Source organism: Epinephelus lanceolatus, chromosome 5 (genome assembly GCF_041903045.1).
Source record: "Epinephelus lanceolatus isolate andai-2023 chromosome 5, ASM4190304v1, whole genome shotgun sequence".
Taxonomy (NCBI): domain Eukaryota; kingdom Metazoa; phylum Chordata; class Actinopteri; order Perciformes; family Serranidae; genus Epinephelus; species Epinephelus lanceolatus.
In genome coordinates this window covers 21,755,937-21,770,928 of record NC_135738.1, presented here as the reverse complement: position 1 = coordinate 21,770,928, position 14,992 = coordinate 21,755,937, and the positions used below count along the sequence as shown (strand labels likewise).

Sequence of the window (14,992 nt, the reverse complement as noted above, 5' to 3'; positions counted from 1 at the left end):
AGGGGCAGAACAAGAGCATGAAAAACTGATGTCTGCTAGAACTGGTTCTGACTTTATCCTTGCACTAAAAAGATAAGACAGAGGAGATAGTGAGAGTGTGCTGTGTCTAGCAAGCCGGTATACAAGGCTCTGACTGCAATCAGTGGGAAGAGGGCCAGCTTCCCTGCCTGAGCTCTCAGCGCCCCTACTGGCTGCATGCTGTGCCAATCAAAGGCTAGTGGGTGGGGAGCAGTCAGACATGAACACTGATGTCACAGTCACATGGATTCTGGTGTGGTCATGCTCGGAGGCTGAGAGACAGAGCTGTGCTGGCCAGCTGCTGCTGAGACAGCAGTGGAGGGCTTTGCGCTGGTGATAGCTGTTCTCTTATGGACTCGAAGCTTAATGATGTATTTTGTGATTTCAGCTATGAAAGGTAAGAGCAAAATGCATGCTGATCCTGCACCCTGAGTAACAAGTAGGGAAGTACGGCTCCGCTATTCATAGCCTGCCAACTCTTTGCATTTCATTTGCAAGGCATGAGTGTGACAGAGAGAGAGAGAGAGAGAGAGGGAGAGGAAGGGAGGGAGAAATACAGTAATACAGTGCTTCTGAATGCATGCAAGTGAATTAAGCTTTTTTTTTTTAAATATTCCCTTTAATGCATGAAGAGAATTTTATTTCTTTATTCAAAGAGAGAAACTGAGTTAGAATTATTCAACTTGTAAAAATCTGTAAAGGTATTTTTTTGCTTTGATTTTATTATTTTCAGTGTGTGTGTGTGTGTGTGTGTGTGTGTGTGTGTGTTTTCTCGCTGCTGCTGTTATGTGGGGTGCTGTGGAAACCACAGCCGGTGTAATCTTTGCACGTCTCTGACAAGAACAGCTCCTGAGCTTCAGAGCAGAAGTTTTTTTGGCATAGATGTGAGGTAGCATGCAGAGAGGGGGGCAAAGGGTCGGCGAGGGTTGGAGGGGGGTTCTTGTCGCTATTCCTTTCTGCCCCGTTCTTAATCCTGTTGTTCCAGTCCAGAGGATGTGTCTGTTCCGCGGGAAAGATGTGCGTGGCAGTGTTGAACGTGGGTCGCAGACGGGCGACAAGGCACTGGCGCGCCTGGCAGACTGTGATTCTTTGAGTTGATACTGGTGCATGTGTGTGTGTGTGTGTGTATACATCTGTGTGTGAGAGTGTGTTGTGTTCCACTGACCTATTTTTTGGGTAGTCGGGTTTACATGTGTGGCCATGAGAGCAGGACTGGGTCCTCCCAGTCGCTGTGATGTTGATCTAGTATGCTTAATCCCAGCTCTTCCACCCCCTCCATCATACAGGCATACATGCGCACACACACATCCGTGCAGACAGATACTGAAAGTGCAGTCAGACATACAGTGCAGCACACACTTCTCTCACGCATGCTTGCACACGCACACATAATCATGCTTTTCACACATATGAATACACTCTCATTCTTCCATACAGAGAATTGTGAACAACCAAACATATGTGCTCATGTGCACTCGTGATACTGTCAAATATAATAAACATGAGGAGGCACATGCATTCTGTGTTCAATGAAAAATATCAGTAATGATTAGATTTGCTGCTTTTTTTTTCTTCCCATCTGTCCAAAAATAAATTTAGATTTGTGCTGTTTTTAAAATCATTTTTACTCTCAGGACAAAAAAGCAGTGAAGTGAAATATTTCTTTGTGTACATATATTGACATATAGAAATATAATGAAAGTGTGAAAATGATTAAATGTATAAATTACTATCTGTATCACTAATATTGATAATGACGCTTACAGCTTATCATAATTTTTGTTTATTTTTTCACATGTTAGTTTGCGATCTAGATGCAGCTAAGTATCCTGCTCTTTGTGTGAAACTGGCAACTCTGACCATAGTGTTAATTTCCTTTTTTTTTTTTTCCCATCGATGAGTGTGTGAGAATTAATTTATGAAGTGAGGCTCAGAGTCAGTTCTGAAATTGTATGAAATTGAAATGGAGAGCAGTCCTGTATCTTATTTTCGACGAGACGCATATGAAAAATGGCCTTTGACCTAATGTCCTTTATATGCAATTTATACTGAAGGGCTTCACGAAATCACATACTTTTGTCAGAATCGAGTGCTGTGTATCTTTTCTGTGACTTTTTTAAAAGTGTGGCGAATATGAGAGATTGTAATGTGTGTATTTCTTCTTCTCTAGACTGGGTGTAGTTTTTTTGTATTTGATAAATGTGATAATTAGGCATGTGATTAAAGATGAGCCGTGTTGACAGTTTCTGTATTTATAAGTTAACCTGTTTAGTAGCCAGTGTCTGCCTGTCTATCTGCCAGTCTTTATATCTTCTTTTAGCTTCCCTTTATTGGTCCTTTCAGAGTGATAGGAGCTGCTGGTGTCATGATAGGACACTGTGACAATGTCAGAAATTAAATTAAAATGTGAACAAGCTGTATAATTGGAAACTCATTTAAACGGCAGTAGTAATTTCTTCCTGAAAATGGTCAGTGAAATGGATGAACAGAACAATGACTCGCTGCCTTGCCATGCACTTCCTTATTGTTATGTTAATATTGTTCATACTGTACGTGCCTTTTTTTTAGAGGGGGGGGGCTGATTATTTTAAATAATTGTTTTTGATACGGTGCACCACAAAATAACGCTGATATATTAAACCAAACATCTCTGTGTCTCTGTGGCTTTGTCTCTACCCTCTACCCACCTCTCCCTCTCGATTCAGCCCCTCTACCACACCACTGCCTCTCAAGTACCTAATTACCTGTAATGGAAACATCCCTCTCATTACCCCATGCAAATTAGCCAGCCTACTCAGCACAATTAGGATGAAAATTCCAATTACATAATTAAAGAAAGTTGTTTGATGTGTAGATTGACAGAAAAGATAAAAAAAAATGTGCGTCTCAGCCTCAGTACATATAATTAACCCTTCATAAAGAGCATGACAGTGGTGAGGTATATGTTGCAGCAGTGATGGAATGTAACAAAGCACATTCACTCAGGTACTTGTACTTTATTCGAGTATTTCCATTTTGTGACATTTTATAGTTATACTCTATATTGTACTTTTTTATACACTACATTTATCTGGGAGTTATAGTTACTAATTGCGTTAAAAATTAAGATTTAGCGTGATTAGTCAATTAACCTTAATCTTAAACTAAAGTAAAGTAAATAATTTTGACGTCGAGACTGTTTGTCGGGGAAAAAACAAACATTTGAAGGTGTCACTTTGAGCTCTGGGTAATATTTTTTTGTTCTATAAAACTAACAAACAATGGATTGATGAAAAAACAACAACAACATCAGATTAAGCCATAATGAAAAAACATGTTAGTTGCAGCCCTGTGTAAAATTATAATAAGTAGTAGTAATGAGGATCTAATGATATACTATAAAATAGTATATTTACGTGTATACATATTGTATACTGTATCAACAGATGTACTATATGCACCCACAGGGGCTATTTCTTTGCATTGAGTACCTACTTTTGATACTCAAAGTACATTTTCCACATAATATCTACATACTTACACTTAAGTAACACTTCCAATGCTTGTAACAGAGTATTTTTACAGTGTGCTATTGTTACTTTTATTTAAATCTGCATACCTCATCCACTACAGCATAGCACTAGTGTTTTAAAATCATGAAAAGCAAGGCCCAGTAAGCCACTACAGTGCATGCAGACTGAACATAAATATGTGATTTAGCACGAGTGTGTACTAGACTGTAAAAAATGTTCTGGGGCCCGTAGAGAAGGTAAAGCCAAATATCTTGTGATAGGCGCTTTAAGGCTATGTTAACAAGGCTGTAAATATTTGCTGTAGATTTGGTACTCTTTGTCTCTTTGTATCAGTGGCCGATTGAAGTGTTCACCACACAGTGCTGCAGGCTCTCGCACATTAAAGAAGAGGTTAACAAGATTGGCTATTATCCAGTTAGGGACTGAGGACACGAAGAGCCGAGGAAAAAATGGCCACAGATTAAGGTGAAGGCAAATATAGCACAAGTCACCTGCAAGGATTTAAAATAAAAGACCCTATTACAAAGAGAGTTTATTTTAAGAGGAAGTATTCATATTTATTTTAGTGTGTGATTAAATAATTTGAGTGTGAATGTAACTCCAATGCCAATATTAATAATACGAAACCCAATTTTGTTCTACCTTTAAATTTATAAAATGTCTCTTGATTTAATTTCACCTTCTTTGAGGGATCATTTACATGTTACAGTCAAATTTAAAAGATAATATCAGAGCAGAGGAAAGACAAACAACTCTGACTGATTGAGGGTGTGTGCTTTAGCCCTCTCTCTCGCCTCTTAGCTGGTGGAGGAAGTCGAATGGCGTCCCTACAGGTTATTAAAGTGTGTGAGGTGTGCCAGTCTGTGCTGTGCACACTGAGACGAACATCCTGGCTGCCTGACTGTGTGTGGAGGGACTGGTTAATGAGATATTGACTGCCCATTGAGAGCATGGATTTTTGATTTGGCTCCATAGAAGTTGGGAGGATAGGGAGGTGCACTCTGAAGAGGAGGAGGGGGAGGAGGAGGAGAGGAGAAGAGAGGAGAGGAGAGGAGAGGAGAGGAGAGCAGAGGAGGGCACTAATTTCTGAATTTGATACTGTTTTTTTGTTCTGAGTTACCAATAGTCATTGTTTATGATGTTGTGATTTGGTTTCTTTTGAAATTAAATGCCAGTCATGTATGTGCTGGCTGCAAAAATACATTCTCCACGTCCATACCTTAAAATATATTGATACAAAATGAAAGGCTACTTAGCGTGGAAGTATTACTGTTACTGTAGAATTGATTTTTCCATATAGTACATAAAGGAAACTGTAAGAATCTTTGCAGCAACCAATTAAAAATGAGCAGTCTTTGTGGAGCCGTGTCTGAGTATAGTTTTTTATGCTGCACAAACATTAATCTACGATTCCATCCGAGCCAGGGTGCCCGACAGCTCTGTCAGTCATCTTGTCTTGTCAGTCACACCTTGTGGCTTTGACAGATTAGCCCAATCACAGACAAGGTTAAATGACTCTCCTGTCCCATGCCCAATCAAACAGCAGGGTACAACAAACAGCAAGCGGCTCAAGATAACCATCGGGCTAACACGAGATGATTTTTGTTCATTCTGAAACATTCACACCGAGTTCAGTCAGGGTTCTCAATTTGGCTCCCCAGTCAGGTAAAACACAGAGCTGGGCTTAGTCAAATGCCTCTAACTTAAGGGTAATTTCCTACTTTACTTTCACTCAGTATTTCAGGAGTCACTTATAGATCCTTTGAAGTGTCTTCCTGTCATGCAGCATTTAGCTACTGATAGAATACTTCCTCTGTCAGCGCTCCTTAGATAATCATATACCACAGTCCATGGAGTTAAAGAATAGTTTCACTTTCATTTTTTTTTCTCTCTTTCTTCCTGTAGCTCCCACTGTCGAATATGTACAGGGAGTAGGGATTGGATATCACTCTTCACAGAAACCCTTTGCTTTACATTCTAATATTGTGGTCAGTCACTGGACTGGACTAAAGTGCAAACACATGGATTAATAATAGGAATATATAACATTTCTTTAGCCTCCCGTGCCCTGTTTCACCCTCATAGGCTTTGCCACTTGGGGCTCAGAAGTTAACAGTGTTTTAAGAGAGTGAAGGGTGAAGTTTTTCCCCCTGTACTTTCATTCTGAGCGTGTTTCGTACCATTGGCTTTTTTCCTCTGTGGGCCTCTGGAGGGCTGTCCATTGGCTTTTTGAAGTTGCATCAAAGAGGAAATGGGGGAGAAAAAGCATTATTGATTTTGCGTTTTGTCTGACTCAAACACTGAGGACAGAAAAACACATAAGGAGTTAGGTGTTGGCAGTGGGGCAGCTCCGTCTCCTGTGTGTGAGCCAAAGGGAGACGGGGATGGAGGAGGGGGGGGCGGGGGAGAAAACCGAAAAGAGGTAGAAGGTGAGGGGGAACACCAGACAACACTAATGCATCTCTCCCTGGAGTCGTATGCTCAGTCCACTCGCTTCCATCATTTCTCCTCTCCTTTCGTTTTTTAATGGCAGAGTAAATAAAGCCCATTACTGTACAGCTGGAGACAAACCTCCGTCTCTCCCCGCCGTGTCGGATAGCTTTTCCTCCTCCTCCATCAGGCCGGTGACTCTCGAGCTCTGACAGCACTCTCCAGTTGACCTGCTTTTCCATGAAACACCAAGCTGCTCTCTTCTCAGTTGTAATCAGATCTCCCTGCTAGGCAAGCATGCCGGCAGCAGGCAAGAAGAGGAGTATTGTTTGTGCGGTTTATCACCTTTATCCTCCTCCTGTGTCAGCCCGGCAGAGGTGAGATGAGAGTGGACTACGTTTCTAGTGTTAATGTGACCTGGGGTGACCAGTAAGGAGCTCTCAGTGACAGGCGCTGATAAAAGCTGTCACTATTACGGCTTACTCAGCACTTATGCAATGGACATATGGTATAGCCATGTTCTGTGAACTTTATTGAAAGTGATTTCCTAGGTTGGACATATGGAGGTCTGTGGAATTTGTATTAACAGGCTGTAAATAGTGATGGCATTGCCAGAGTCTCAGCAGAAGCATGCTGTAGAGTCAGGGAGATGGGAAGGGGTCAGAGGTCACAGCATACTAAGTCACACTCCCCTCTGCTCCACGGAGAGCGACTGCAGCATCCAGGGACCCCGGCGGGGGAACAAAGGATGAAAAATGAGAGGTGCATGGAATTTTGATGAGACAAGGGAGCAGGCAGTGTTATAACAAAGATCGTCACAACATGTGCTCCGCCGCTTGATTACAAAAGGGAGAGAAGTGTGTGAGGCGTTTGATTACACGTCCCAGCAGAGGCCATTAGGGGTTCCTACTTGTAGGATGGCATCATTTACACTCATCTGATCTGGCGCCTGCGCTGATGAAAAAACAAAGGTTTGTGAATCCTCCTGAACACTAGGGGGTGCTCTTCAAGATGACAAATGATATGAATAACCTACTACAGAGTTTTGAAGTTGCTACACTCTGAACTTCAGTGTCACTGCTGCGGCAGAATGCGTGAATCTCCCAGAGGAGACTGTGCAGGCCGGAGTGGAAACTATCTCTCAAGGTTGGAAGCATTAGGCCCTCCTCACCCCAACCAAGATGCATGAAAGGAATCTTATCATCATAAATAACAAAGAAAAACAGCCTTGCTGGAGCAGTCTGCTTAAGATTGATTTTTATGCACATGCATTCATTTGAAATAAAAGAAATGCTGTTTCAGTGCTAATTACAAAGATGAAAGGAAGTAGAATGTGCAAGGCAATGAACTTTGTTTAAAGGCGCAGCACATGGCTTTTTCAGGGACATGGTGTTTTAATGAAATCCAACTCCGTTTACGGACTCGTAGAGTATGTTTTGAAATTAAAATTGTATTTACACAGTTATATACAAGAGGAAAAAAAACATGCACCCCTTTGCACGTGTCGGGCTCAACGTCCTAATTCAGCGAGTCAGGCAGCAGAGCCAACTAAACAATGCGTGTCCTAGACAATGAGAGTGTTTCCCAGCTGGAGCAAAGGGGTTAACTGGCTGTGGAGAGATCCTTGACCTATCTGAGATAGCTCCCCGCCCCCTCCAGCAATGTGGAATATCTGATTGCTGATTATGAGTTTATTCCCCATCGTGCTGAGCCTTTTGCATGTCAGGATCCATCCCTCCCCAGCTGAACTGATTAAGGAGCTGGAGATGATGCTACAGCTCTCAGCGATTGCTGAAAGACTCTCAGAGAGCCTGGTAATCTGGAGTGCAGCTGGCAATCACCCACCACTGACTCTTTTGGAGGCTTTTTGGGGTTGTTTTGTTGTTTTCAAGTGGGTGTTTTTGGCATATTGTTGTCTTTGTTCCCCTGGGCTTCTTGTTTCTGGATGAGAGCTTTCCTAGTGCTGAGCACAGGTCCTTGTCAACCTGGCTGCTCAGCTCAGCCTAGTCCAGCCTCAACAACAGCAACGTCAGCAAAGACCCTCGCTCAAAGTCTCCGGATGTGCTTATGATCACCCTCTTACAGGAGCCTAATTTGGGGGAAAAAAAAAAAAAAAAGGAATCTTCATCCCTGATGTAAAAAAGCTTTCCCTTTGCTCATTTTCAGAGCTCCCAGAATCCAATACATGGGACAAAGGCATCAGATAAATTGAAAGAAATAGCTCCTCAAGAAATATGTCCTCATGTAAACTTTTAAGGGTTTATGTGGCGTTCAATGGATTTCTGTCACGAGGAAACAAATAGAGTTTTCTAGCAAAGAGACTGGCACGACTGCTTTATTTGCTTGCAGGGATCTGTCGCTTAGTTACAAATCAGCAGCTGTCGTCTCTAAGTTTTGTTTGTGTCAATAGTTGGAGGGGAGAGGAAGACAGTCCTGTTCCTACTGCGCTGATGGCTGTTTTAATCTCTTTAATGTGTGACTTGGGGCAACAGAGGAGGAATCTGCCCAAACGGAGCATTCTCAATTACTATCAAAGCTGTAACAGCCCACTGCTGTCAAACGCATCACCCACAGTTTTACCGCTTATTGCTTTAATGCTGAAATGTTTCGTTACCTCTTAAAAGCACAGCGAATATACTGCATGCTGTCCAGTTAAGGCAGAAACATTACCAGCAGCATTATACAGACACACATAGTCTGATAAAGGAAGTAAGAAAACTGTCATTTGCTGTTGTGTGTTTGTAGTTGAAGGCTTGTTATGTTAGCGTGCCTGGATCTGCAGTCAACAGTGAAGCTAATGCAGTTCCAGATGTGACACCACCAGTCCCAGTAAACAAATGGCTATTGTCTGAGTTCTGCTTCCTCGTGTAAATGAAATGTTTTAAGGTGTTACACTGCTGTGATGAAAGACTAAGAGTCTAAACCGCAATGTCTGAGAAGTGATGGGTGGGAAGGTCCTCCCAGACTGTGTGTTTGTGTTTGTCAGTGGGTATGTTTTTTTGTTTCTATGGAGGGAATCTTTCTTATGTGTATATAAAATTACATGATTTTATTTGTTTATGCAAAGTTTAATTTAAAGGCGCTGTATGTAAGAATGTGGCCAAAACGGTTACTGCACTCAAATTCAAAATACTGCCGCGAGTCGTGTTCGCCCCCCCTCCCCTACAGATTCGAGGTTGCTGGACAGCGGCACGCTGGACACTGATTTGTTTGCCCACGGGCGGCTGCCGTGGCAGGGCCGCGTCGCCACGTCCTTGATCTTCGGTTTTCCAGCGGACCGTTTGAGCAAGTCCGGCTTCTCTGCTGCTAACGCTGCTGCCGGGATACAGTTGAGGAGGAGCCAGCTGCTAATGCTATGTACCGGGACACTGCTAACGCTGCTGCCGGGATACAGCTGAGGAGCCGGCTGCTAATGCTATGTACCGGGACACTGCTAATGCTGCTTGCCGTGCTGCTGTAGCTCAGTCGTAACTGTAACTGATGCTGAGACTGGTAGACAGCAGTGGGTGGCGCAACAGGCCAGAACACAAATTCAAAACATAAACATGATTTGTGGACCGTAATTTTTTTTTTTTTAAATGCGAATATTCTGGCTGTACTATTGTTGTCGGTGAGATCAGTATTTTATATGAACATTATTCCTTAGTCTCTGTGACATATTAGGATGATTTTACAACTATTTGCTTTAGATTTCTTACATATAGCTCCTTTAAGTGTAATTAATTTTTTTAGTGAATAAATTGCTAAACGTCAGGATTGTCATGCTTAGATTTTTATTTCAGTGACATTTCTTTGTTACACAGGCACATTCCATCTTTTAATATTTCCTTTCATCACGTACTGTATCAGCCTCATTGTTCTGGATCACATTAGCTGTCACTCTGGATACACGAAAGGTAAGAGGGAAAATGATGGGAGATAGGTGAAGCAGATTTCCCTCAAATTGAGGATGATCAGAGTCAAACTACTGTACGTCTGACATACCTTGCCCACTTGAGTGCGTAAGGAAGTTGTTTTTTTTATCTTTTGACACATGATTGCATCGGGCCGTTCTGCTTTGATCTCACCATGGATTTTTTTTTCTTCCTCTTGATGTGGGATTATTATAATTTATACATAAGGGATTTTGTTTTTTTTTCCTTGAGTCTCAGCAAACTTGAGTAAACACGGTATACGTAGTAGATTAACATTGTATTCATTTACACATTCTCATTAGCGAGCCCTAAGGTAATTAATCAGAGGCCGTGGTATATAAGGAGATAGACACCGTTCAAATAATTTATTCCTTTCTACTCTTACAGAGTGTGAGAAAAAAAGTGTCTGATCAATTCCTCCCTTAGATGTAGCTCTTTGAAGACATGCAGTGTCTTATGAGAGCACCACCACGGTATTTATTCTCTGGAAACTGAAGGCTGCAGACCTTGCATATACTGTACAAACATTGCAGGGCATTGTTGCCTCATCCTAATAGCCCACAATTCCCCCTAAATACAGGAACCGTATCACCCCAATTAAACCCATACAGGTGTAAAACACTTTGCTGTCTTATGTTGCAGCACTGCAGCTACAAGGTTCAGAGTTCATGGTTAATGTTTACAGAATGGAAAATACAGGAGGCCAGATAGTAAGCTTTGTGTGCCTCACTTGTGCCATTCTGTGCTTTGAGATATGCAGATTATTTATGATTTCATGTTTTGAGGCACAACTTCATGAAAGCAGAAAAAACATGTCTTTCTTTTATGTATATGCATTGAGAGAGGAGAGTGCAAGAAACAGGACTGTGGGAGGTTTTGCAGTAACAAAGTGGGTGCATATGTGAGAAAGAAAGGTTGCAACATGTAAAAATCTTAATAAGTGATGAATAGTAAGTGCACCACCTAAAGGCAGCATTGTCTCCTTAAAAATTACATTGATATACAACTGATTTGAAACAGAAAATATGTTTTGATCGAAACGTAATGCCAAGCAAATTACGTTTAATGAGGATAACATAACATAATGAGGAAATGTTGCTAATTAACTAACTAACTATTAATTAAAAATGTTGACACTGAACATATCAGCAAACTCTTCACTAACAACATGTTTCAGTCTTGGAAAAGAGTATCCACTCGTAGTGACTCCAGCATTATTTCTTTTTTTAACAGCTAACCGAAATCACAATCTTTCCCTAACCTTATCCAAAGTGCCTTTGTTGCCGAAATGTAAGACAGGAGTCTGGACACAAACTCGAAGTTCTGGTGTCACAGTCCTGCACTTTGATCTCCGCCATCCGCCCCAACCACTTCCTTTCCAAAGCCTAAGTGGTACAAGAATGTAGTGTTTTGTCACTTGAAAGAAGTTGTCTTCGAACTTAAACCAGGCGGCGATTTAGTTGCCACAACATTGTAATTAAGAAAGCAGTTTAGTAACATACAAATGTAATTTCTAAGGGACAGGGTTGTAAAGGGGCTGCAAGAGAGCTCCACTAAAACAAAACTGTACAGCTGTAAAGTATACAGGAATAAAAACAATATCTGGTGGTGCTAGATGATGTAATCAGTTCGTGAAGTAATACAGTATATTGGCTTTTCCATAAGAAGACCAAAACGCTTTACAGTTTGCCTCTTATTCATCCATTCACACATGCAAAGTGAGCTACCATGAGCTACCATGCAAAGTGTTTGCCTGACCATGGGGAGCAATTTTAGGTTTAGTGGCTTACCCAATAGCACTTCTTGCTACTTCAAGCGCAGCTGGTGTAGATATAATGTAAATGGTATGCAACACTTGAAGTAGTGCTGCAGTAAGATCCAACATACTGGCTTTCTCTAAAGTAGAACGATGGCTCAATCTGGCACGTAACAATTCTGCAAGTGATCATATGGCGACAGCTTCAGGCTTTAATTGCAACCAATGTAAATGAATTTTGTTACTACATGAATGTGCCTGGAGGGCAGTCTTGGTAGCTGATGGAATAATTAGTAGCTGCCCTGTAAATCACATGCTAACTGCACGCATTTTAAATGAACGTCCTGAAAAGAGCAGCGCGGTTTTAGAGGACTTTATGTTTTCTCAAAGTCTCTATAGATCCTAGTGATATATTTTGTTTTTTCATGTTGAAGTGGTAGAAGGAAGGCCATCCAACTACACATCTGACACTCTTAAATCAGGCTACACGATCCTGTGAATTATAAATCATAAATTCGATGCATAAGTGTGCTTCTTTTGGTCCAGAATTTAAAAAGATTCCAGCATTGTGAGCCTTTTATTTTCCTACATTTCCTACGTTTCCTTGAGTTGTTTACGTCGGTTCTATCACATAAAAGGCAAAAGCAGAGGTGGTGTATTTCAGCAGCTCAGCCTCTCTCCGAGGCAATGCAGTGATTGTTCAGTTTTGTACTGTAAACTGAACGTTATCCATAGGCAACAGATATTTTATGGCTGTTACTGATGTATGTTCGTAAGATAGATTTGATGTCACAATGGTATATCCCTTGAGCAACCACAAAAGCCTCCAGTGATGAAGGGTTTATTTTTAAAACTACAGGAAAGGCTTTCTGCAGATTAATTCCAGCGTATGGTTCCCATTGTGGGAGAAACAAATTGAGCTTCACGGAATTAGTGCGTTTGCTGCATAAATCTCGAATCTATTCCTGAAACACGTACAAGTCGAATGCGACTGGGCGCTTCTGCGAGTGAAAAAGGGAAGCAAAGTTTCCCGACTGGATTAGAGCTCCAAGTACAGTAATGATGGCTCGGTGTTTCTCCATTGACCCAGGTGTGTTGTCTAAATACAATATGGATGTGCAGGGCTGCCTGTGTACTCCAGTGCTGGGAGACTATTTGCTGAAGGTCATTTGGGATCATAGCGTGCCATTAATAATTCCTGAAAGCATCCAACATCTCCATCTGTTCTGCTGCATCCATCGCTCGACTTCAAAGACAAAGGCAGCATCTGCAGGTAAGCATTAAACCTGCCTCCAGGCTAAGATGTTGGAGGTGGGATTCTTTGTAGAGAGAACATATCTCTGGTCATCGGGTCACACTGCTCATATATTAGCCAATTAATGTTTGTATGTTTGCTCACACAGCTTGAACCTATGATCACATAGGTAAACAAAGACTCACGAATGCGCACTTAGCGTGTGTGCTGTGTTTTTTGAGCTTTCACTGGCTGAATCCAGTGGACATGTGTGGTACAGTAATTCCACACACACACCCTTGCAGGCTACCGGCCTCTCTACAGGGATGCAATTACCACCCTCCGTCGAGTCTAGCCGGTCAGCTTGACAAGGTGTTACCGGAGAAATTATCAAAGCTGATTTTAAACGAAGCATTTAATTACGTGCATTGTGTGTGTTCGCGCGTGTGTGTGTGTAGCTGACCGAATAACACGTACTCACCCGAGCACTGGGTGTACAGCGTAGTAAAATCTAAACAGGTCTCAATGACAGGCCCACTTCAGATACGCGGGAGTCCTGCGGGGAGTAAATGGATGTTTGGCAGTGGCATGTGCTGCCCGGGCCTGGTGGGCGCAGTGGGCGAGGAGGCAAGTGCCTGGCTGAGTGAAAGATGGCAGTGTGCAAGGAGAGTGTGTGCACACAGCTGAGGCTGTGACAGAAAACAGTGAGACTTCTGCTCCTGCTGCTTCTTCTTCCCCTGCCAATGATAGATCTCCACTTTAATTTAGTTAATAGCACGAGTCCAGCGAGGAGGACTCAGAGCAGCACATGAACAGCTATTCCACCTTCCTTTTCGCTCCAGATGAAGCTAATCAAAAAGATGTGTTTGGTTTATTTGGAAAAAAGGAGGAGCGGAAAGCTTAGCTTGTATGAAGATATTTGGTGATTTACTGTAACATGGAGAGTACAGCGTGTCATTCGATAAAGCTTACAATTATTACTGCTTCACCCCTCACATGTGGTCTGCTGATAAAGCACCTGTGCCCATGAGTAACTCCACCATCTTTCAGCCCTGGGCTCTTGTACTGTACTGTAGGGCTGACCAGTGAGTCCACTCAAATCACCATCAGCTCCAAACTGCTTAGCCTGGCCAATTTGAATTTCACATCTCTGCTGACTCATAACCCTGTCAGGACCTTTCTTCTTTATCATGTCTGTGTCTCCGGTGGACTCTCATCACAAGCAATAGGAATTAATTATTCAGATTAGACACGGAGCCACAATCACTGTGATTTTTGTCAAAGGCTTTGTTTTGGCTTAATGTTGATATCTGATCGGGACATTACTGCAGAGCCAAGATTGCATTTGAAAGCAGTTATTTTGCTGTATTTATTCATTCATGACATTTCAGCGCGAGTTAATGGCTGTGTCGGAGCAGGCAGGGAAGAGAGCAGGAAATGATTTTGGCTTAATGACACACTCTCAAAGCAGTCAGGTAAGAGCGAGTGCGGCGCTGTGCCGGCCGCTACACTGGACAGCGGCTCAGATCAACATGATAAAGAGGGGACTGATTGAGCTCCGTACATCCACAGGAAGCTGAGCGTTGGGGTTCAAGGTTATCTGGACAAATCAGACTCCTGTTTCCATTCATCCCCTCCTCACCCACCAGCCAGCCCTTCCTGGGCAAACCAGCAAATTAGCAATTCTGATGTCTGCAAGCAGGTCTGGCAAGGGAATGCCTGTGAATCCTAATGCCATGATTAAACTTTCATATCCGTCCGGGGGAAGTGCTGCATATACAAAATAAGCAATCTCTTTTTATTTTTCAGCACTTTAAGTAAGGCTGTTGAGATGGGCAAACCTAAACCCTTCAATAGGGTTAAATGGACCGGGCCAACTGAGGGGGGGGGTGATCCTTCACTCAAATCACTCAATTCGTTGTATCTCCTCAGTGAATGTAATTTGTATCTATACACTTACCATAAGACACTGTATTTAACGTGCCGCAGCAATGATTTGCATCACAGCCATTATTCTACTGCATCTGCGCCTCTGTAAACAGGCCCAACCCCCAGTCCTCAACATTGTAAATGTTACTACTCGGTGTAGATTAACATATTAAATGGTAATGTTTAGGGAAATGGAATA

General features: G+C 42.2%; 1 protein-coding gene across 2 annotated transcripts in view; it reads left to right on the top strand.

Moving 5' to 3' along the window:
- The window catches only part of roraa (RAR-related orphan receptor A, paralog a), a 221,048-nt gene that overhangs the window by 174,059 nt on the left and 31,997 nt on the right, over positions 1 to 14,992 (top strand). The window contains exon 1 of one of the 2 annotated variants that reach the window (XM_033635428.2): positions 260 to 415. The exons of the other annotated variant lie outside the window; for it this stretch is intronic. Within the exon in view, the coding sequence (XP_033491319.1) occupies positions 385 to 415 (31 nt within the window). The 5' untranslated portion in view covers positions 260 to 384. Of the gene's footprint in view, positions 1 to 259; positions 416 to 14,992 lie in introns of those variants that run through there. 2 annotated transcript variants of the gene reach the window in all.